At 39.5% G+C, this 22,219-nt stretch overlaps 1 protein-coding gene across 1 annotated transcript in view; it reads left to right on the forward strand.

Annotated features, from left to right (window-relative positions):
* The window catches only part of METAP1 (methionyl aminopeptidase 1), a 21,761-nt gene extending 1,439 nt beyond the window's left edge, over positions 1-20,322 (forward strand). Inside the window, exons 2-12 of the mRNA XM_031066484.1 lie at positions 3,316-3,367; positions 5,408-5,520; positions 6,894-6,954; positions 8,133-8,224; positions 8,947-9,030; positions 10,503-10,641; positions 13,228-13,359; positions 15,760-15,903; positions 18,024-18,089; positions 18,258-18,435; positions 19,839-20,322. Coding sequence (XP_030922344.1) covers positions 3,316-3,367; positions 5,408-5,520; positions 6,894-6,954; positions 8,133-8,224; positions 8,947-9,030; positions 10,503-10,641; positions 13,228-13,359; positions 15,760-15,903; positions 18,024-18,089; positions 18,258-18,418 — 1,044 coding nt within the window. The 3' untranslated portion in view covers positions 18,419-18,435; positions 19,839-20,322. The remainder of the gene's footprint in view (positions 1-3,315; positions 3,368-5,407; positions 5,521-6,893; positions 6,955-8,132; positions 8,225-8,946; positions 9,031-10,502; positions 10,642-13,227; positions 13,360-15,759; positions 15,904-18,023; positions 18,090-18,257; positions 18,436-19,838) is intronic.
* Positions 20,323-22,219: the final 1,897 nt, after the last annotated feature.

Consider the following 22,219-nt stretch of genomic DNA (forward strand, 5'->3'; position numbering starts at 1 on the left):
GGTTGTGCCTTTGGTTACCTTTTGATATATTCTGTTGAACACTGGGTTGAACTTGTCTCCAAACACAAAACAAGTGGGATTGGCTTAAGAATGTCTTGAAGCCAGAAATGTTGTTGAAGGTTTCAGTATGTCGGCTGCCTCTGTCTAGAAGACACATTTAAATTTTTCTTTCTGATAGAATAGTTGTACCCAGGATTGCCCTAAACGAGTCAAGGATTACCACTCTGCTTTTTTTTTTGTCATTCATTTGACCTCTCTTCTTGTACAGTCCTCTTCAGTGTTTCCATGTCTGTCTTGATTGAGGGGTAAAAGTCACATGCAATAAAAAAGAAAAATGCTTTAGGTGAGAAGGGTGGGGATATTAATATCAGGCATGCTAATGGATTATGTAGTGCTTGAAATGAAACCTAGGAGGTCTTCCAAGGAACTTGAAGCCAAATTCATATTATTCTTATGTACTTTCCCACTGAAGCTAATGTTTTAAAATATAACTATGCAGTGTTACATATTCCTTTTTTCACTCTATCTGGAAAAAAAATCTTTATTTTCTTCATTTTAATATTGTGGATATTTTTTAATATTTATTGATTTTGTTTATGTAGTCATTGAAAATTTCCTATCCTGACATGGATGGGAGCACAGAAAAATTGTTAAGAGACAGGAATGGCAACAGCCAGATTGAAGTAGATGTGTCAGGAGAAGGCTCAGTGAAAAGCATGATTTTCTCCAGAAAATACTCCAAAAAGTGGCCCAGATGGAGAGAAAGAGTAGGTTTCTTCCACAGCTTGTTGGGAAGTCTGCAATATAGAGGGTGAGGGTGTTTGCAATGTGCAGTGGTACTTTGGGAGTGCTTTGTTGCCAGAGCTATGATTCTCCATCCTGTGAGATAACAGCTACCATATTTTTGTGTGGAGCTGCCAAGGCAGAGCTCTGCAGTCATGTGCAGTGTGGTGCTTGTGCAGTGGGTTGTTGAATATAAATAATTTGTATGTACCCAGTCAGTCCAGTGCTCGCAGGAAGCGTATGACTGATCCTACACGAAATAGATGGGCTGTAGGTGGATGTGCAGCATGTCCTTTGAGTGCCTTCCAGCAGTGTCAGACCAAGGCAGAGAGATTGATGGGTTGTACAGTGCACTTGTAGCAGCCCCTGCTCACCAAAATGCTTCAGATGCACTGTGCATGCCTGTTGCAATTGGTGGATGTGCACATGATGCAGATGTCTGGTTGTAGTGAACATGGTTGCAGCTTTGGAGCTGTGCCCCAGGAGTTCTGGCAGAGCTACTGCTCCTCTGGAGATAGAGGGCAAGTAAAATCCGGGAAAGATGTTTGGGAGAATTTAGGCATATGGCAGCCTTATGCAGAATCATCTTAGATTGTCCACAGCTGAAGGAAATGAAAAGCCAAAATGGAGCCTCTCACGTTATGCTACTGTCCCTGGTGCTGTGTTTGCCTGTTTTTTTCTGGTTATGGGCCAGCAGAGGGGAAAGGCTGTTGGTGTAGGACAAAGCCAGGGCATTGGAGAACATCCCCCAGAATTTCATGGGAAAGCAGAGAATGAGCTACAATCAGTAATTGCCACAGCTGATATATGTCTTCCTTCCCCAAATACTCCTTTATATTCAAAAAAGTGGATTCTAGGCTTGCAAACTTGGTAGCTGCTCTAAGTCCTTAGCTGCTTAGTCCTTCCTTTATGCTTCAGAACAAAGACCTCGTGTTTGAAAGGGGATTAAAACCTTACTGGTTCTTCCAGTGTCCTTGAAATAGCGTTTTTAGATTTTTTTTTTTTAATTTTTCTTTTCCCTAAAGCAGGCCTCAGTTAAAACCTGTTCCTTTTCTCCCAGCTGCCCAGCAGAGAACAGTGCAGTGCAAAGGTCTGTGTTGCAATGGGTTATATAAGCGTGACAGTAAACTTGGGCTGCTGTTGGAAGTGAAGTTCTCTCCGGTCATCGGAAGTGTTGCTTTCAGAGCTCCTGGCAGTGCAGTCCCTCCTGGTGTGTGGGGCAGCACAGCACAAGGAGCAGCTGGTTCTGGTCATGAGGGGGACAGCACACACACAGCAGCGTCTCTTTGAACGTAGGTGTGCTTGTGCACCACTGTACTGTGTGTTTGTGGGTGCACTTTGGTACCTGCTGGTTGCAAGACTAATGAGGGAGGAGGGAGAGGGTGGCTCAACAGGAGCAGACTGCTCAAAGAGCTCAAGAGCAGCCCTGAAGCAAGGGTAGGATGTTACAAGCTGGGCTCAGTTTGCAGATGTGTTGTCTTGGACTGGTTGAGAGTTGTATACTCTAGGTTGAATCAGTTGTTGGCTCTGGGTGGTAGTTTTACAGTGATGATTCAGCATTAGTATTGTTTCTCCTTAAAAAGAAAACCAGTTTGCTTCCTGCCTCTTTCTTCAGAAATTCAGCTGTAATTGTCAGTGATTGGAATTAGCAGTTTCTTAATGGATGTTTTGAGTGCACATAGGCATTGATTTAGAATTTCTGCTACAAACCCAAGTAATTTGCTAATTAATACCTTAAAGGATCACCTTTAATGCTGCCTTCTGCAGTTTTTCTACTTAAGTCTCTTTTCTTTCATGTCTTTTCTTCATCTTAGTCCTTCTTTATTCTCCAGCTGCTAGTCATTTCCATCTGCTCCTTTGCTGATTCTTTGTTCCTTGCATTAACTGCTCTATTTGTGCTTAGGAAGAAGAGAAAAGGCCAAACTCCTGCACAGTCACTCTTTTCTTGATTTCCATTTCAACTTTCTCAATTTTTTTTTTTCAGTTTCCTATTTTCACTCAGTAGCCCTCATTTCCGCCCTTTAGTCTACTTCATTAGTTCCCCTGTGGTTGTGCTAATTGGCCTCTGTTGCTTTCCTGTGCTGGAGCAAGAGGCAGAAGGGATGCAATTAGCACGAGGAGATGGCTTCTTGTAGGAGTCAAGGGAGGACCTTGCTGCTCACTGCAGCGCTGTAAGATCATGTACGGAGATAGACTTTGCTTCAGCCAACCTGCGGCCACCACAGTGTTTAAATAATAATAAATAGTCAATCTATAGGATTATGTCAGTGTATTTCACTGCCATGGGTGTTGTCTGTTTGGCTGTGCTTTTTCTGCCTATTCTGATTCATAAACTTTTGAATGTGATATTTTCTGTTGCTCAGACTAGCAGTTACCAGGAGCATTTACTGCATATTGCTGCAAGGGTTAATAAAACAGTCTTCCAATTTTCTTTTAAAACACATTTGCTTCTCTATTTTGTCAGCTTGGCACGTCTGTCCATGTAAATAGTGCTTAAAACATGTATTTATACATTTTTGTTTGCAATTCTAGGAATGCTTTAAGGGAAGCTGGGCCACTCACAAGTTATTACACAAGAAAGCAAGTAAGTACATTACTTTTTAAAATGCATTTTCATATTTCTTTGAATTGGTTTTGTCCTGTGCAGTGAGCTGTAGGTGGCCTTGCTTGAGTTGGGGATTGGACCAGATGACCTCCAGATGTCCCTTCCAACCTCAACTGCTCGGTGCTTCTCTGCCTAGTAATGGTATTGGGGTTTTTCCCAAGATACCTGGCACTGGGTGATGCATATCTGAAATTTTGTCCACTTCTCAACAATCTAAAGCACTGTGTGAAATTTCAGAGGCAGAGGTTCACACAAGTGTTTGTTTCTGTTCACTTTTCTGTTTGCATGAATTATTGCTTGAGCTACATTGCCAGGTATATGAACACAGAAAGAGGGGTGCTGAAATAAAGGGCAAGGAGAATAATAAATCACTATTGTAAGGCAGTGTTCCTTCACAGCATTTTGATGTCTAATGCAGTCAAAGGCAGTACAGTGGGAAAGGTTCTTGCAAAGTCTTTGTGATTAGACACTTGCTAGAGCACAAGTGAGTCAGAGTGCAGCTGTTCTGTACATTTTTGGGAAAAAAGGGAGGATGCTTGTGTGCATGGTGCAGCCCCTCATAGAGGATGTATCATAGCTAGGATTTTGCTGAGTTCAGTTCGAAGTCATAAGAGTGTCTGTGTGCCCCAGTGACAGCTGGTAGCTCTGCCACAGAAATACCAGGAGACTGGTAGATTCTACTTTATCTGAGTAGTGAAAATAACGCATAAGTTTAAAACCAAAGAGAGGGCAGACCTCAGTTCTGCCCCCTTGCCTCCTCCCTGCCATCACCCTGCCTATCTTCATTAAGCCCTGATGGGAGGTAGAATTAAAAAGTGATATGGCAGAAACTCATATCCTCAAATAATTTACCTCCTTTCCTAAAACCCAATAAAGCTTCTTTTTCCATGGTAAACGTTGAATGGTAAATAGACTAGTACAGATAATAACAAATGTTTTCCTTCTTTCTGCCTTCCCAGTGTAGGGATCCAATAGTTCACACTTGCATTCTGCATCCTATTAATTTTTGTGAATATGAACAGCTTTGGACTTTTAAATTGTTATTTCTCAGTTTCATCTGAACTGAATGTCATCTGAGCAGATGCCTTAGATGTCAGCCACAGAGGCTCTGAGGAATTGACATTAGGGCTTGCAATGGCAGACCTTTTGCTACCTGTTCATCCTTCTGATATAAAAAGAGAAAACAAGCAAGTTATCCAGTTATGAGTTAAAGATTAATGTTACCGTGCTCTTCCTTAACCCTTGCCTTCTCTTTCTGAGCAAGTACTTCTCCTTTGGTATTGCTCAGGATCTGCTTGTTTCAGTCCTTTATTTAAACACTTTCAGTTTGCCCTCGTAGGAGTGTGTTATTTGTGAATGAGGTCAGTCATTGGACCAGATCAGACATGAATTTCACAAGGTTTGGAGAGCTGGGAAGCTCCAGCAGTTTGGGACTATCTCCTAAGGTGTGAGCACTGTTCGTGCTGAACTGTAGGAGTGGCAGGACCTGCACTCTCTCCATCAGCTCTGGAGGGGTAGCAGCCTCCAGGTGTTGAGCCTGACAGTAGGATGGCCTCCCTTCCGTCTTTGGGTGGTCTCCTTCCCACCTCAGGTCATTTTGGTCACTGGGTGCTAAGGGAGATCACAAGGAAGGAATGTTCCCCTGCAGTGCAAGGGTGTTAATTGAAGGGACACTGAGTGCCTCTGTAGAAACAGGCTGTTTTCCCAGGAATGAAACAAGCACTGTGTTAGAAAACTACAAATGAAGAACAACTTAATTACGGTACTTCCTTGTGCATTCAGTCCTGACATTCCCCAGTTTGCTGTTGAATAGGGTAGGAAGAATGTGAATTTGGAATGGACAACACAAAATGATACCTGCTACTTACGCTTGCATATATCAGTATCTGAAATTCCTGAAAGAGTCAGGTCTAGACTTAAGCACTTCTAAGTCACTTTCTAGACCCCACAGTGCTCATTCTTAGTAGGACAGGTTTTGCTGCTGCAACTTTTTTTCCCCCTTTTTTTTTGTCTTTTCAGAAGATGAAAAAGCTAAGCGTGAAGTTTCCTCCTGGAGTCTGGAAGGTGATGTCAACACAAATCCCTGGTCTGGTTATCGATACACTGGGAAACTCAGGCCACACTACCCACTGGTAAGCAAGGGGTGCCACTCTACTGCAGTGCTGCTATGTTCTGAGCAACTCATGGACCACTCCTGACCTGATGACCTCCCACATTTTTGCTGAGAGAGGAGAGCTTCTTGATCTGAACCCGATGGCAGGGACATGCATGGCTGTTCTTATTGTGGTTCATTTTGGTTTAACTTGTTCTATCTCTTGCTATATTTATCATTAAGGGAGCGCTTGTGAGCATCAGTAACAGGCTTAAAGTCATACCTTTTGGATGTACACTGTGCCATTTATTCTGCAAAAAAGCTACTGCTAGTTCAGATGATATCTCACAGCTGTTTGTTGTCCTCACCTGTTATGGAGCAGTCTGTTTCTAAAAAGTTCAGGTGAATTAATTTAGAATTTGAATAAATGGTTTTATAATATATTATGTAAGTGGTTTAAAATAACCTGGTGATTGAACTGGTGAGCAGCTGAAAGAACAGAGGTTACAGTAATCTCCTGCATTGGAATGGTGAAGAACAGCAGAGGTCAGTAGGATCTTTGGTTGTGAAAGGTGGGTTTGGAAGATGATGACATATAACTGTGTATATATATATATATATATAGATATATATATATATGTATATTACACACAGAGGGACATACAGATGTAACTGTATTTTTAAATTGGTACAAGTTTGTACATGGAGTAAGCTGAAGCTTTTTTTTACAGCAATAATGGCATTTTCTTTACATTTGTCTTTTCTAATTGGCCTGTGCTAGAAAAGCTGCCCCAGTGGCATTCTCTCTGTAAGTCTTCTCCATGTTACAGGCTCATTAGAGAAAAGATTAGCTGAACCTGAGCCCATGTGTGTTAGTGTTGCTGGAGAAAAAGGTGCTTGGGACATTTCACTGGCTAAGTCATTTAGTTGTGGTATCTCTGAACATTGGTTTTTTGTCTTGTGGCTGCTCTGAGACTGATGCAAATGAAATTAGAGGTTTTGACTAGGATGATGATTAAAAGTAGCAATTTTGCTAAAGAGAAGAGGGGATGTATTTGGAACCAGTGCACTTGCAGTCTGGAAAGCAGCAGGAACAAATGCTACAATACAGCATAATACATTATAAAACCAGTTTGATTCACTTGACAATAAAAATTTGATTTTTACAAAGCTGCACAGTTGGTTATTAAAAGTTGTATAATATGACAGCATTAGGGGGTAACAACAGAATGTCTGGGATTGAAACTTGGAACTTTTGGAGTGTTTACATACTTTGCAACTTTTTGTAAATGGACTTAGCCATATTTCACATGATATATTTCATATTGTATTTAATTTTGCTGTGTGACTCTGTTTTTGTGACTGTAATAAGTGTTGTTGCACCCTAACCAGCTTTGCCTGTGATTTATTTAGACACCCACAAGACCTGTGCCAAGTTATATTCAGAGACCGGATTATGCTGATCACCCACTAGGTAACCGGAAACAAATCACAATTATGAGTGTTATGTTTGCTCTCTATTTTCCTTTCCATTGAAAAAGCCTTTAATGCATGAAGGAGATACTGGAAAAGGGAACCTCTTTTGTCTGTTCTCACCTTACTACTTCTCCACAGTAACTTACGGATTTTTAAAAAACCATGTTTGCAAGTATTTTTTGGAAGTCCAAAGTTTGTAATTGGTTGTCTTTCCAAGGTGTACAGGAAATTGAGAGCTAGTTAATTTGGTTTGGGTTTTTTTTTATCTCAAACATACAAATCCTAGTTCTGTTGATAATTTTATAACAAGCAGCAATCAGTTGACTGTCACAGATGAATTCTGCTAAACCATTCTCTGTGGCATCAGTGTATGTGTTGAAAATGTATTATAAAACCAAGAAAACCTTGCAGTATGCAACCCCCAAAAGAAAACTGGGGTATGAGTTCCGGCTGGTTTTGGACAGAGAGGGAATGCATTCAAAATTAATTACTTATTGGATTGTTTTGGTATTTTCCTCTTTTTATACCAGTACTGGGGCTTTGCATTCCCCAAAAGGCTGCTATAAAGTCTGTTTGCATTATTTTTTAATCTTAGTATATTCCATAGTTATTTTAAAGAGTGTAAATATTAAAACAACACCAAATACTGGATTTTATGGGGTTGCTCATCTATAAAGCTGAGATTGCACAGAATTTGGTAAGAAGAATATACATGTTTTTGTCAGCTGATTATTGCAGTAGTATAACCAGATATATTCCCATGCTCATGTAACCCTTTATGACTGTGTTAGAATGTAATTTTCACTAATTATTTTCTAAGAGCAGCTGAAAAATGCTTTTCTATGAATAAAACAACTCCCTTGTCAACCTGGTATTTAAGGTTGTGTTTTGACTAACTGGACATGATGGTTTTATGCAGTAAGTGAATGGGCTTCCTGAGCACATGGGGCATTATGGTACTGTGGAAGGCTTATGAATTCCAACTAATCTGAATAATGATGATAATACTATGGCTTGGTGGGTTTCTTTCTTTAGGCTGTGGTGAGAAGATCTGTACTTCTATTGCCCTTAGTAAGCTAAGGAAGTTCCTGGATTGGATATGTGTAGCAATCATCGCTCTATATAACATGGGTCTTTGTCTTTCTTTTTTTAATCCTCTCCCTTTTTTCTTTTCAGGAATGTCTGAATCAGAACAAGCTTTAAAAGGAACCTCTCAAATAAAAATACTGTCCTCTGAGGATATAGAAGGGATGCGAGTAGTGTGTAGGGTAAGGGGGTTTTGATTTTTCTTGCAAGGTGCCTTTACAGTCTTTAAAAATCTGTAATAATTTTACCCCCTTTTCACAGCACATTTGAGAGTACAAATGTTCAAACCACTTTAGAGTGCTGAAAAATAGTTTGGGAAGCTTGATATCTTCTGGCTTTTTTCCTTCTTGTGACCCCAGCTCCCAGTAAAGTATTTTGCAAGCAGAAGGATGACTTTTATCTGTTTCCTGCATTTGTTATTAGTAGTAAGGCAATCTGTGCCTGACACGTTTTTGTTAAGAATATGTTTTATAGTGCATAAATGAGAACTTTTTCCTCTCTTGAAGTCAGTACTAAGTAAAAACTAAAGAGCAGAACAAAGCCCCATCCTTAAAAATTTTTGAAAAAAAGCTGTTCAATTGTAATCACTTCCTTGTGCATAAAGTCAAACTTTGAAATGCATTTAGGTAGTCTGATTTAAGATTATGGCATTCAAGGAAAATGTGGTCCAAGCCTTAACTGGGGTATTTTCAGCTCTCACAGAGGTGGCTGAGTACATGACCTGGAGGCATCTCAAAGTCTTTCTAGAGCCCAGCTCCACACAGCTTTCCTGGTGATCTCAGTGTAGCTGTCAAAAACGGGTTACAAATCTTGTAGAGAGTAGTCCTGGCCTATTTTGAATGAACTTAAATTGAGCCAATAGATCAATTTAAAATCTATTTTAATTTTTTTGTTTCATTTGCAGCTTGCTAGAGAAGTATTGGATGTTGCTGCCATGATGGTGAAACCAGGAGTAACTACTGAAGAAATTGATCATGCTGTCCATTTAGTAAGATAAGTTTATTATTCTTCTGGTGTTTATAAGTGTTTTCTTCTATCTCTTTATTTTTAAATTATTATTGTGTGGTTTTCTTTGTTGCATGAATTCCATTTCTTTATTTCAAACTGTTTCCCACTTTGAAGCTGGTGGGTAGTGCAGATGGCGGAAATGAGCTACAGTGCAATGGTAGGTTCAAAGTGATTTAGGAACTCCTGGGCGCTCTCTCTGTATCAGTTGCTTCCATATTTCTGGCTTCAGATTTCTTCTAAGTTTCTTCGCTTGTTTTCTCAGTTAACATCATGTTTTCTTTCTTCTAAACACTTTTGCTCCGCAGATACCATTATATAAAGAACAACATTTGTAGGCCATGGACTTCTTGTACTCTGTGGTTGGCCAAGACATACAGAGGAGAAAGTTAAATTATTTATGATTGGGAATCAGAACTGAGATGCCTCAGAGAGAACTGAAACAAGATGTTTGATGCAGTCTGACAAAATAAAGCCACAGTCCAGTGAAGTGTTTAAAAAACATGTTCAAGAATGCTTCCTGCCTTAACTTTCCATAGATATTTGAACTTTGCTTTGCTGTCTTCTCTGTGAATCTTTTAATCTGTGCATTATGAGAAAGGAAACAGTTTTGGTATAGTTAAGTTTGTTAGAGAGCTTCCTTTTTATCTGCATCTGCAGGTGTTGAGCTAAGATTGCTTTCATTAGGCTGGAGACTTTTGTTGAACTGCATTAAACATTTCAAAGCTGTTAAACACAAACTACTGCATTAAACATCAAACTGCTTGCTTAGGCACAATGTCTAATATGAACAACTAGTAGTTAACATGGAGTTACCCCTCCTCAACAGTTTATGGAAACTTTGGCAGGTTGTTGATAGTGACTGATATCCCTAATTGGTATTTTGCAGTTTTAAAAACAGTATTTTTTAAAAAATTAAAAAAAAGGTAACACAACATTTTTTTCTCAGTACTTTGCTCACAAAGTATGTGCATGTACGTATGTGTAAGTATATATGAAATGTGTCAGTTTTGCAAAAATACAGAAAAGTTATTACAGTGAAAGGGAAGCAGCTTAAGGTTTTAAAACTGGGGGGGAAATAGTGCTAAATATTATTTTGTTTAGCTTGTGTGTCTTGCAGAAATCTCAGACTGAGTGCTTAAAAGCAGTGATTGAAAATGACTTTTTAAAAGTGTGTCAATATTGCCATGCATTGTTTCAGACATGAATATCTCAGCATTTGCTGTCAAAGATGAAAATGAGTAGAAACAAAATGAAAGTAGCTTTAATTTCTTCCTGGGAAGAAATGCAAAGTATAACAAAAACATTGCCAAGAAATGCTTGAAGAATCTTATTTTCTGGAGTCACTGCTTTTCAGCCTATCATTCTTACTGTAAAGCTGATGCACATATGTTTTTATAGTGTTTTTTTCTTTGTACAAAACTTACTAGTGTAAATTGTATTTTCTCTATTTAGGCTTGTATTGCAAGGAATTGTTATCCTTCCCCTTTGAATTATTATAACTTCCCCAAGTCATGTTGTACGTCAGTGAATGAAGTGATCTGTCATGGAATTCCTGACAGGAGGCCATTGCAGGAGGGAGATATCGTTAATGGTAAGTTCTGTGAAAATTAGCCTTCAACATTTTTATCTTGTGTGCACTTAAACCATGCAATAAAGTGAAGTTTCAGAAGCAGGCAACATCATTAGAATAGCTTCTTAAGAGAGGCTTTTGTTCTCATTTACTAGTTAGGTTGTTCTCATTTACCTCTGCTCTTTACATACTTTAATTAATGAATTTATTAAATAAAATAATTTCAGAACTTCAGTCCACTTTATGAGCTTTATAGTTCTTCTACCCTCATCTGTGCATTAATATAGTGCCTGAGTATTCTACTTGTAGGCTAGATTCCACTTGTTCCAGGCTGTGTATATATAGTGAATAGAATGTATATTGAATTATTCAACTGGATTAGTTCCATGTGAATTCTTGATTAGATGGCTCTAGATTGTTACAATTTTGCTATGCTCATGATGATTATGATGACTGTAAAGGGTCCTAATGTGCAGGCATTGTATAGGTCCATGTTATCTTTTTTTGAGCATTTCACAGCTTAACAATACCAGCTGCTTTTTGTTCTTGGTACTCAAGGTGCTTAGGCCTTCTTGGGTGGTGAGAGATACTTTTATAAATTATTTGACCATGTCTTGTTTTGACCTTCATTTCTTCTTGGTTTGGCAGTAAAAATTAATGACACTTTTTTTGTACAAACATTTTCACCTTTGTTTATTGCATTGGTTTGCTTTTCTCTTACCTTTAAATAAATACACAGAGTGTGCTAAGGTTTGACCTGCCTCTAGAAGCAGGTTGTAATCTTTTTAGATTATCAGATATTTAATACATATTGGCTTGTAATAATAGCTACTAAGTCTACATCTCAGTGCTGTGGGTACCAGCCTTTTCAGAACAAATCTCATTATTGCTGCCCCTGTCTAGGTAAGGTGTGGTCTGGTTGAAAGCTCTGAGATTGTAGGGTACATGTAACAATGTATGCCAAAGTTCCTTTATCTTTAATTTCAAAGATAATGCCTTTGCACAGCTCTTTATCATTGCCAGCTATTCTGGCATTGCTGGAGTCCAGCCTAAGAAGCCCAGCTCATAGAATCATGGTTTGGGTTGAAGGGGACCTTAAAGATCATTTGGCTTCAACCCTTGTGCTGTTGGCAGGGTCACTTCCAGTATAAACGAGGTTGCTCAAAGCCCCATCCATCCTGGCCTTGAACATTTCCAGGGATGGGGCATCCACAATTTTCTCTGGGCAGCCTGTTCCTGCCTCACTACTCTCACTGTAAAGAATTTTCCTTGAATATCTGATCTAAGCCTGCTCTCAGTTGGAATTCATTCCTCCTTGTCTTGTCCCTACATGGTCTTGTAAACTTACTCTCCGTCTTTCTCCTTAGCTCCCTTCAGGTGCTGGGAAGCCACAGTTAAGTCACCCCAAAGCCTTTTCTTTTCCAGGCTGAACAATCTGAATTCTCTCAGCTTTTTCTAATTGAAGAGGTACTCCAGCCTTCTAGTCAACATGGTTGGCTTCATCTACACAGTGCCTTACCTCGCTGCTATTTGCATGCCAAGGCTGTACCTCAACCCTAGAGAGTACCTGCTGTAAGAGGTTCTAGTCATACCTCTGTCCACACTCCTGCACTTGATTGAGTTTGGAGCCTTCTGCTTTGTTATCATGAGAAAGAACTGGGCTTCTTTTCTGTAAAGTATTGTCTGAAAAGCCTCTTGAAAAGGAGGACTAAAACACAGTTTACAAGGAGGGATAGAAAAGGTACCTTGGAGGGAATGTACCCAATGAACAACTGAAAGGAAGTATCCATCTTTTTCTTTGTTTAAAACTTTTTAGCCTGGAAGCCGCGTCAAAGTCCAAAATAGGTACATGGAACATGTCATTCAGAACATGTCATCCAGAAGGTACTGGCAAATGGTCTAGTTGTTGACACCAAAGTGTGTTTTCCCACATCTTCTTATCAAGATTATATTGGTCTCAGCAGCTCATGTACGATATTCCTAAAGTATTTTTGATCACTACAGCTCCCTTCTTGACTGGTTACATGTGAGAGGATTTGGGTGTGGGTTTCTTCATGAATAGCAGAGCAATAGCTCTTCCAGTGGGTTTGGTGATCTAGCAGCTATTAGACCTACCAGCTGACCGACAAAGAAACAGAAGTTCCCGTTCTGCCATAGCAAGACAACTTGATATGCAAAACAATGATTTACATACCTTTTAAAATTTAATTTCCCCCTATAAGTGCTGGAATTAATTCTGAGAAAGTACAATAACCAGGTAAATCCCCATAGAGCAAAGAGCTTCTCTTTCCCATTTTTATATTTAAAAAACCAATGCTAGCTTGCTGTGTCTGTGTTGCATTGTTGGGGGATTTTTTTCCTCCCCCTCCTCCTTTTGTTTCATTAAATCAAACTTCACCAGTGCAACAATAACTTACAAATTATTATATAGAATCTACAGGATAAGCGTGAAAGAACTGATTCTGCTGGAAGAGTTTTCTTAGGGAATTCCTGTGAGGTAATCACTTCACAGTTGGAGTGCCCCATTTGAACAGGTTTGTTGTTTCAGCGGTGGGAGGCAGGAGGTGAGGAGCAGGCGCTAACTGCCCGTGTGTGCTGTGTTGGCAGTGGATATCACCGTCTATCGCAATGGCTACCACGGGGATCTCAACGAGACCTTCTATGTCGGAGAGGTGGATGAAGGTGCCAGGAGGCTTGTCCAGACCACCTATGAGTGCCTCATGCAAGCCATCGATGCAGGTGAGACGTGCCTGCAGCAGGAAGCTTTCGGTTCTCAGAAGTGCTTTCTCATATTGCCTCTGCTCAGGGTGACTCCTGGTGAGCACACAGGAGTCCTGGTGTGTTCTCAGCAGCTGATGATGGGTGCTGCGTAATGCAGTCATGCTTCCGTGAGTGGTGGCTGCAACTTCTTTTTAAATGTGGGCTGATGAGGAAAATGTTTTTGATACTGAGCTGATTTGCTGATGATACATGGAAACAGCCTTTTTTTGACTATTGATGAGTAAGAATCCTTGATCTGAGTAACTTAGAGAATGCAACAAGCAAATTATGTTTTGGAAAACTCTACTTTTATAATTTGTATGGTGTTGCACAGTGAACTGCTGAGGTAAAACATGTGAATACCTAAACATATCTCTTTAGACCTGCCAAACCCGATAGTTATTTCATAAAGCTAGTTACAAGCTCTTGATTTTGTGTGGGAGTGTGCCAGAGAAGACAGATCCGTATCTTCCAGTACCTACAGAACTTTAATTATCTTGCTTAGTTAATCTTGATGCAGTTGCATCAAGATACACAATGAGATAGAAAGGTAGCTGCATGTTTAACTTCAGAAAACAAAAGACGAATTTCTCAAGTCCCTGGAAGTACTTGTACCATCTGTATCTTTTATACCCTGCAGCTTCTTAAAATCCCCATTATAATTTAATCACTTATTGGCCTCTAAAGATTGAAGTTTAAGGTGCTATCTATAGTAAGGCTTTAAACTTGCATTTAATGAAAAGTAAATGTAAAAAAAAGACATTAAAATGAACTCAATTTGAGTTAATAATTTGGAGATAGCTAGTCCAGCTGAAAAGACAAAAATCCATAGGATTGATGCATTGTGTATCTGTTGTGTGATCAAGAAAATACTGCCAGGTTGAGCTGTGAAGAATTGAGATTACCTGTTTATGTGGGATTACTGTTCTGAAATGACCACTTTGTTTTTCAGAGCTAAAGCAGACAGACCAATGTGTATCTTTGGTCCTATACTTTTTAATAGCAAATGTTACATGTGTTGTCTCTTATCCTTTGTATCCTGGCTTTGATGTAGAAAATGTGACAGAAATTTCCCTATGTTCGTTACAATGAGATTAAAATCTCACTGTAAGTCTTTTTTAACCAATTTTTTAGATGCTGTAATGTGTTTTAAAAGGTTTTAGACATTGCATTGAGTAGTACTGGCAACAAGTATCTCAGCTGTTAAAACGGGGTCACCTCTCCCATCTTTAAATCATCTTAACATCTTGGTGTTGGACCAGCAGAGCTCTAGCTGGGGGAGCTGTATGGGAGAGAAGCAGAGGGCTCCTTGCTCCATTGAAATGAGTTGCACGTGCTGTCAGGTCCATACTTCACTGCTATTTAGCACATAGACAACAGATTAATCTCTTCCCCACCATGTCTTTTTTTAATTTTTGGAGAAGCATGTATATTCCAATAATACAAGTTTCTTGTTATTTTCTGTAAATTCAGCTTAGGGGTTTCAGTTGAGGTCGCTTACATTAGCAGAGAGTTGAACTAAATGGTTGCTTCACATAAAGCTTTAGTTTTATGTGAACTCTGCTTAAGATGGCTCCACACAACCACACTTCTGGCTCCTGAAGGAGCAACATATATGGAGGGAGTTGGGAATAGTCTTGGGAAAGCTTGATATTTTGTTTTAAGGGGCTCAAGGTTGTTTTTGGGATGAATGTCCATTAGCTGAATGATGTAACATTGTTGCTTTTATGGTGTTATTACTCCCTTGTTCAAGTACTCAAAGTGAATTTCTCACACCATTTTTATGTGTTTCAAACTCTCTAACTTGTAAGGCTTCCTAAAGGGATTGTCAAAAAAGTTAAACCTGAATATGAACATTCTTATTTGCTGTAGCGTTGTCACTGAGAATCTTGTCTAAGAGTAGAGATACCCATTTTCCCTTTATTCATTTTTCTAAATACCAGTCCTTTGTGTGCATTTTCCACATAGTAGAGGGATAAGTGTATATTAAAATATGGTTCCTATATTCATTGCAAAAAGCACTGCATCTCAGGATGTGAGAGCTCACCAAGTACTTTGTAAGTCCTTTATTTTTAATTTCAAACTTTGACATCCTTTTAATGTGAGCAGTTGCATCCATGAAAGGAATAAAGTAGTATTCTTGTGAAAAAGGCATTTTCTTCTGTCTCTCTCTCTTTTTTTTTTTATATGAGATAGTTTCTTCCCTCTCTCAAGTTATTGCACTCACATAGATACCCAGTGGATTAAGTGATCATAGGAAGTTGCACACTGGAACAGATGGACACACAAGCTGTGAGTGCTACAGAGATGGTGTTTAATGGTTAGCTGTGTTGAAGGAAAGCTCTCTCAATTCCCTTCTGTATCTGTTTAATTTTGCAGTAAAGCCTGGTGTTCGGTACAGAGAACTGGGGAACATAATTCAGAAACATGCTCAAGCAAATGGATTTTCAGTGGTTCGGAGCTACTGTGGGCACGGAATCCATAAACTTTTCCATACAGCTCCTAACGTGCCCCATTATGCCAGTGAGTATTCATTCCCTTTGTGCTGTCCTGTAGGCAAGTGATTTGCAGTGAATGCACCCAATTTACTTGAGCCATCAAGTTGGCATTTTGGCACTTGAGAAATAATTTTTGTTTTTTAACTCTGGACCATAGCATGCTTTATGAACCTGTGCTTGCGTTATCTGCCTGCACTAATGGTTAGTCTTAGCTCTCATCAGTACTGGGTAAGTGCTCAAAGTTTTTGCCTGAATTCCCAGCTGAATTCCCTTAGACATTCTTGTCTGTCATGAACTGCCAAATTTTTCTCTCTTTAGAAGTTCTACACCAAACCTTACTGCCATTTACAGATGCAAATAAAAAGCTCTTTGAATAGTGTAGATAGGTGTTGTGCCTGAATATGGATCCTGTTTCTTTTCTTCATTTGAATGTTGTCATTTGGTATTTCTGGAAACTTCATCCTAGTGTGTGGCAGAGGAGGAATGAACATTCCCTCAGTAGTGGTAGTTTTTGGAAATGTCCATGGCACCATAACAATTTTTCCAGCAAGACTAAGAAAGAACATCCACAGAAGCAAAGGACAGAAAGTTAAGTGCCAGTGGACAACTAAGGGCAGAGTAAAAATCATGAGGGAGTGATCAGCAGTTCACACTCACTTCAGCTGTAAAGCTGCTCTGATAATAGGACACTTATTTCCTCAGACCTGAAGGTGCTTCCATCTTCCCATCTCCTAATGAGCTTTAACATGTGTTATGGTTATAGAATATAGTCCAGCAATTCCTGACTTTCCATGTCATCATTTCCCCCAGTTATTTTTTCTGACAACAGAGAAAATCTGTTAATTGCAGGGTAAAGGACTATCAATTCCTGGTATGTACTTTTTGTTGTATAAAATGAAGAAAATATGGATTCTTTGGAGGTGGAGAGCTTTTTATACCAATTAAAATCCAATCCAATACAAAGGAAATTTCTATCTTTTCTGGCTATTTGGAACTTTCAACTTTTTTTTTTCATTTTTTCATTCATAGGCAAATATGTCTATTCCCAGAAAGAAAGATTCTGGTATTTTTAAATACAGTCACAGTAAAAGTGAAAATATCTGAGGGCCTTAAAGCCTCTTGGAGAAAAAAGAATGATGCTGCTTATTTCTAGCCTACTATGAAAGGAGTTTGAAAAGCAAAAAGATAATTTTCTAAGAAAAATATTCTGTTGCTGTTGTGGCAGCTTGATGTCTGAGATTTTTAAAGCCTCCAGGTGATTTAGGCAGTGTAATAAATTAACACAATTAAGGTTAGGTAGGGGGATGTAAAATGAATGCAAATTGTCTACAGCAGCAAAGTAGCTTGGAGCTAACGGTTCCTGTGCAGTTCTGGAGTTTGTTCCAGCTCTCAGGCTCAGTTACATCTGAGCTGCGCCGTCCTTCCAAGTGAAACAGGACAGAGGAAATGGGCTGAAGCCTTTCTCCAGTCAAACTGCACTCCTGGAGTGATGCTGTCCCTCAGTTCATGTGCCTCCACATAAGCATTTTTGTTGCATTTAATATCAAAAAGTTCCTGTTTTATTGTCCTGGATGCCTCAAAATGCTCTGCTGTTATATGTTAGCTAATAAACACGGCATTATCACTCTGACACTGCTATGACCCCATTATCCAGGTAGTGAGGAGGCAGTGTGTCTTTCATTAATGGAATCATGGGATTACTTAACCACTGTCACATTTTGACAATTTATTGGAGCTAATGACTCAGTGCAAACAAGTAAGGAGATTCCAAACTTCTCTGAATATCTTAAGTGCTTCCTACTTCTGTTTTTTAATTATGATTTTCCATTATAGAAGTGTGCAGAAATTCCTGTATTATATTTTTTCAGTGTTTAATAGAACTAGAGTTGAAATTCCAGTTGTTAGAGAGAAAGACAGCAATTAATTTTAAGCTGCTTGAGTAAGTATTACAGTGTTGGTGGATGGGGAGAAGGAAAGAGCAAAGGGAAATCTTTGTGTATACATAAAAATGGAGAAGTGAACAGATCATCTCAGAAGGGCTTTTCGGACTTTACTGTGTTTCTGTTGTATTCTGTTAGGACAAGGATTTGTTCATTTACTAGGATGGTATTCTTTCTTCTAACTTGAGTGTTTATTTTATTGCAGAAAACAAGGCAGTTGGAGTGATGAAGCCAGGCCATGTATTTACAATTGAACCAATGATCTGTGAAGGTGAGCAGCTTAGCAGTAGAGTAAAATGGTTACTCTGGTTTGCTCCTAAGTAGTGATGGAACAGGGTGATGGTTATATCCTGTAGAGCTGACAGATTTTTCATTTCTCTTTGGGGGACTGATGGCTGTTATTTAAAAGCTGGCAGGAAGTGATGCTGTCTGTTTCCAGGTGGCTGGCAGGACGAGACCTGGCCTGACGGTTGGACCGCGGTGACGAGGGACGGGAAGCGCTCGGCACAGTTTGAGCACACGCTGCTGGTCACAGACACGGGCTGCGAGATCCTGACCCGCCGCCTGGACAGCACTCGCCCCCACTTCATGACCCAGTGATAGCCCACACTGAGCAGGTGCATCAGAACCAGAAATATATATCTATTTTTTGCCCCTGTACTATGCATTTTTTTAAGAGTACAGAATAGAAAGATGTCACCATTTACTTTGTTTTCGGTGATTGTAGATAAGAGGAATATCTCGAAGAACCTGACCCAATATCTGCAAAAGCAGAGAAGAATTTAAAGAATTTCCTGCTTTCCTCCTACCTACAACACTCACGCTGTACTTTACCTTTTTTCTTCAATTATCTCTTTAGCACCTTCCTTCCAATTAGACCCACAACTGCTTCTGTTGCTGCCATGATATTAACTAGAAAAGCGTGGGTAAGCTTTCCCACTGGGACTTGATATTTTGGGATCCAGGTTTTTTTCACCATTTCAGTGTGCCCTGTCACTCTTGGTTTGTGAGAGGCACCTGAGATTTTAAGCATTTCTTATTCCAAAGACTTGCTCTTACTTCTGCAGATACTATTTTGGGCCTTGTTTGTTTATCAGTTGAGCAGGGGGCAGAAGGGAGAAAGACACGCACGTACAAGAACGGGCTACCTTTAATTCTGCCCCCATCTCTGCTGGTGGTGATTGCCACTGTGGGTGGCACACTGTGTTAATGGCAGGACTTGTTTCTCTTGCTGGAGATTTGATAGGATGGGAAGTTAACAAAGTCTGTCTTATATGCAGCTGCCTGGAATAAGCTGCTTTTTTGGCAAAGCAGTACTTGCAGGCAGCCTCCTGCACCAAAAGTTTGGTGAAGCTGATGTATCAGACTTGCCTAGGTAAAGGAATGCAACAAGAACCAAAAAGATCCCATGATTCATGGGATCCCTATGTCTGTGGGGCATCTTTAAAAAGTACATCCACAGTAGCTGTGGGGGATTGGATTTGCAAGACTTACAGTGAAGTATCTCAAAACAAGTCTGAGTGTGTGAAAATGAAACATGTTCAACACTATATTCATTTTCTTTTGGTAATTTTTAAACGGGTCATTTTCTTCTCCCTTGGTTGAGTGAGTTTGAGGCTTTTGGGAAGTCTTAGGGGGGCAGCTATGAAAACTGATCTTTTTTTCCTCAGACAGGGTATAGAGTGGGCAACATTGGTATAAATACCCCTTTATATTTTGTTAGTGGGTCATGGTGAGCTGAAAATGGTTATGTTAAGAAGTGTGGATTGATTAAGCCTCTCTTTTCTCTACCCTTTCTTTTTCCATGCCCATTTCCCTTCCATCATCTTTAGTGTCTCTGCTGAGGGAATTATTTTTTTCTTCTGAATTGTAATGAAAAATTTTTCAGACCCCATTGTAGACTTCGTCTTACACCACTGTAACACAAGAAACACTTAAGCCAACACAGACATTAAAAATCATACAATCATGGGCATAAAATACACTTCTTACAAAATGTCTGGTGAATTTGTTGCCACAGATCCAAGAACATGAAGTGCTGCATACCCTTGGCTCCCCTTGGCACTGCAGAATTTAGGTGGGGGAAAGGGGTTAGTGCTTCACAGAACTGGACTCGTCTACTTCCAAATTTGCCAGAAAGCGTCTTCTCTGCCCTGAGTGCCTCAGACCTCTGTTGCTGTATCACTGCAATGTTTTCATTACTTTATTCTTGTTTTAATTATGCAGTAAAGCGACCTGAAATGATGCACAGAGAGCGCGTGTGCGTGCGTGTGTGCATGTGTGTGAAGATTTTTAACAAAATAGACTGTAGTACCTGAGTGGGATTACCTGTGCTGAATGAGCTGTGTTGAGGAGATGCCTGTCCTGGAGGTTTGCCCACCATATCCTTCACTTGAATGGTTACAATGGTCTTGCCTTTTCTATGTGTGTGTGTATGATGCAAGGGGTGGGGGGGCTTCATTTTTGGTCTATAAAATAAAAGTTGCAGCTGCTTTTAACAGAAATAAGGGGTTTTTTGGTTTTGTAATCCAAACCCAGACATAGAATTTTCCATTACATCCACGTTTGGTTGCAGTAGTGCAAGCCCCACTGGTAGATGCATGCACCCAGTTAGAACTCACCCTTAAACTCACACATGTGCCACTTGTATACCTCTTTGTTGTTGCACTGATACAACCAAATCGAGCAGATTTTTAATGCAGGTAATCTATGACACTATGCATTTCTGCCTATAAATTGAAATCACAGCATGGTAACTGCTTGTAGTAAGTTCATACTAGTGCAGTATTTTTAAAAGAGTGAGAAGCTTAGTTAGCATCTCCACCAGATCTTGCAACATAAGAGGGCACATCAGCCTTGAGAACAAAATTTATTAAATAAAAATATTAAGAAAAACTATTTTTTCACCTATCTAGCTGTGTCTTTGCTTGAACATGACATAGCAGACTTGTGCTGACTGGATTGTGGAAATTAACTATTTTTATTCTTACATAAGTTGCTATCCGCTTAAATAAAAGATCCTAACTTAAATCTCCTTTTAATGACATTTTAGCAATTGTATACACGTTTACCAAAAACACAATCCTGCAGTTAGTTCTGAATCAATCTCTTAATGTATTTTCCCTTCACTGTTGTAAGGGAAAACACATTAAAATGACTTACTTTACTCTAAGTCAGTGTGGAAATTCTTCATGCTCTTTTGGCATTCTGACTTGAATATTTAAGGAGAGAAGGTTTGGTAGATGGTGTTGAGTAAGAGTAACAACAGGAGCAGAGTGGCCAGCCTGCATGTTTTACATGACAGCCAGTAGAGTACATGCACATTGCATTCACAGTGGATGTGCAGTTCAGTACAGTTCCTTGGTCACCAAAAATGGGGTAGAAGCTCTTGGCTTTGAGTCCTTTTGTTTGCTGAACAACTTCAAAAAAACTGTTTTTCAAACATGCTCCATTCAATCAAAAGCTTTGCAGAATGAAGTAATGGCTGGGACATCAACTCCTCAGGCTGGGAAGAAGCTGGAAGTCTTTGACCCAAGCACTCTGGTATCACTACATTTCTTTGTTGTTGTGGCTTCCCACAAACACTGTGAGATGCAGATTCTCTGAAGTAGTAATATAATGCAGACAAGATTGTATGGTCTTGATCTAGTAGGTGCAGCATAGAGGAACAGCTGTTCCAGTGTAAGTATGTTAAATCTGTTAGATCCAGCTGGGGGGTGGTTTGCCAGGTTAGCTAGTATTGTATTGATACCATTTTCTAATTATGGAGTACTCTCACTGGAACAGCTTAACAGCAAGTTTTCTACTGAATTTTCTGATGTTCAGCCAGCCTCCCTGGAGCTACAAGGTATTGAGAGTCACCTCATTGCTGGGCTAAAAGGCTTAGTTCCTTGTTACCAATTCAGTTTTTATTTCCTCCTGATGCTCAAAATTGAATTCTTACAACATTCACATTCGTTCTTTACTGTCTGAAATGAAGTAGAAATGCAGTACCTCAACTATTTTCAGAATGCTGTAGGGGATATTTTTTAATGAGAGATAGAAAAGATATAATTGTCCCAGTTGTATAGCAGTGGCTTGGAGTAATTGTTGGTGGTGAGAGGGAATTTTTTCTAATAACATTACTGTTTGCATTCTGTGTTCTCTGCTAGAAGTTGTTTTGACCAGGGTTCTTTAAAACATGAAACTTCTCACTTAATCAGTGTCCTTGATTCACTGAAAAACACTGAGTTTCTATGTACCTAACTTTTTTTAACTGGCTGGGTATTCTGCCTCTGGTTTCCAGTCTGTTTTCTGCTATTTCTCTATGCTTTTCTGGATGTGAGGCACTGATTCCAGGTTTCAATACAAAAAGAACCTTATCCAGGCAGTTCACTTCATCTAGAGTTAAGAAAACCTGCA

This window comes from Geospiza fortis, unplaced genomic scaffold, assembly GCF_000277835.1.
Source record: "Geospiza fortis unplaced genomic scaffold, GeoFor_1.0 scaffold11, whole genome shotgun sequence".
In the NCBI taxonomy this organism is placed as follows: Eukaryota; Metazoa; Chordata; class Aves; order Passeriformes; family Thraupidae; genus Geospiza; species Geospiza fortis.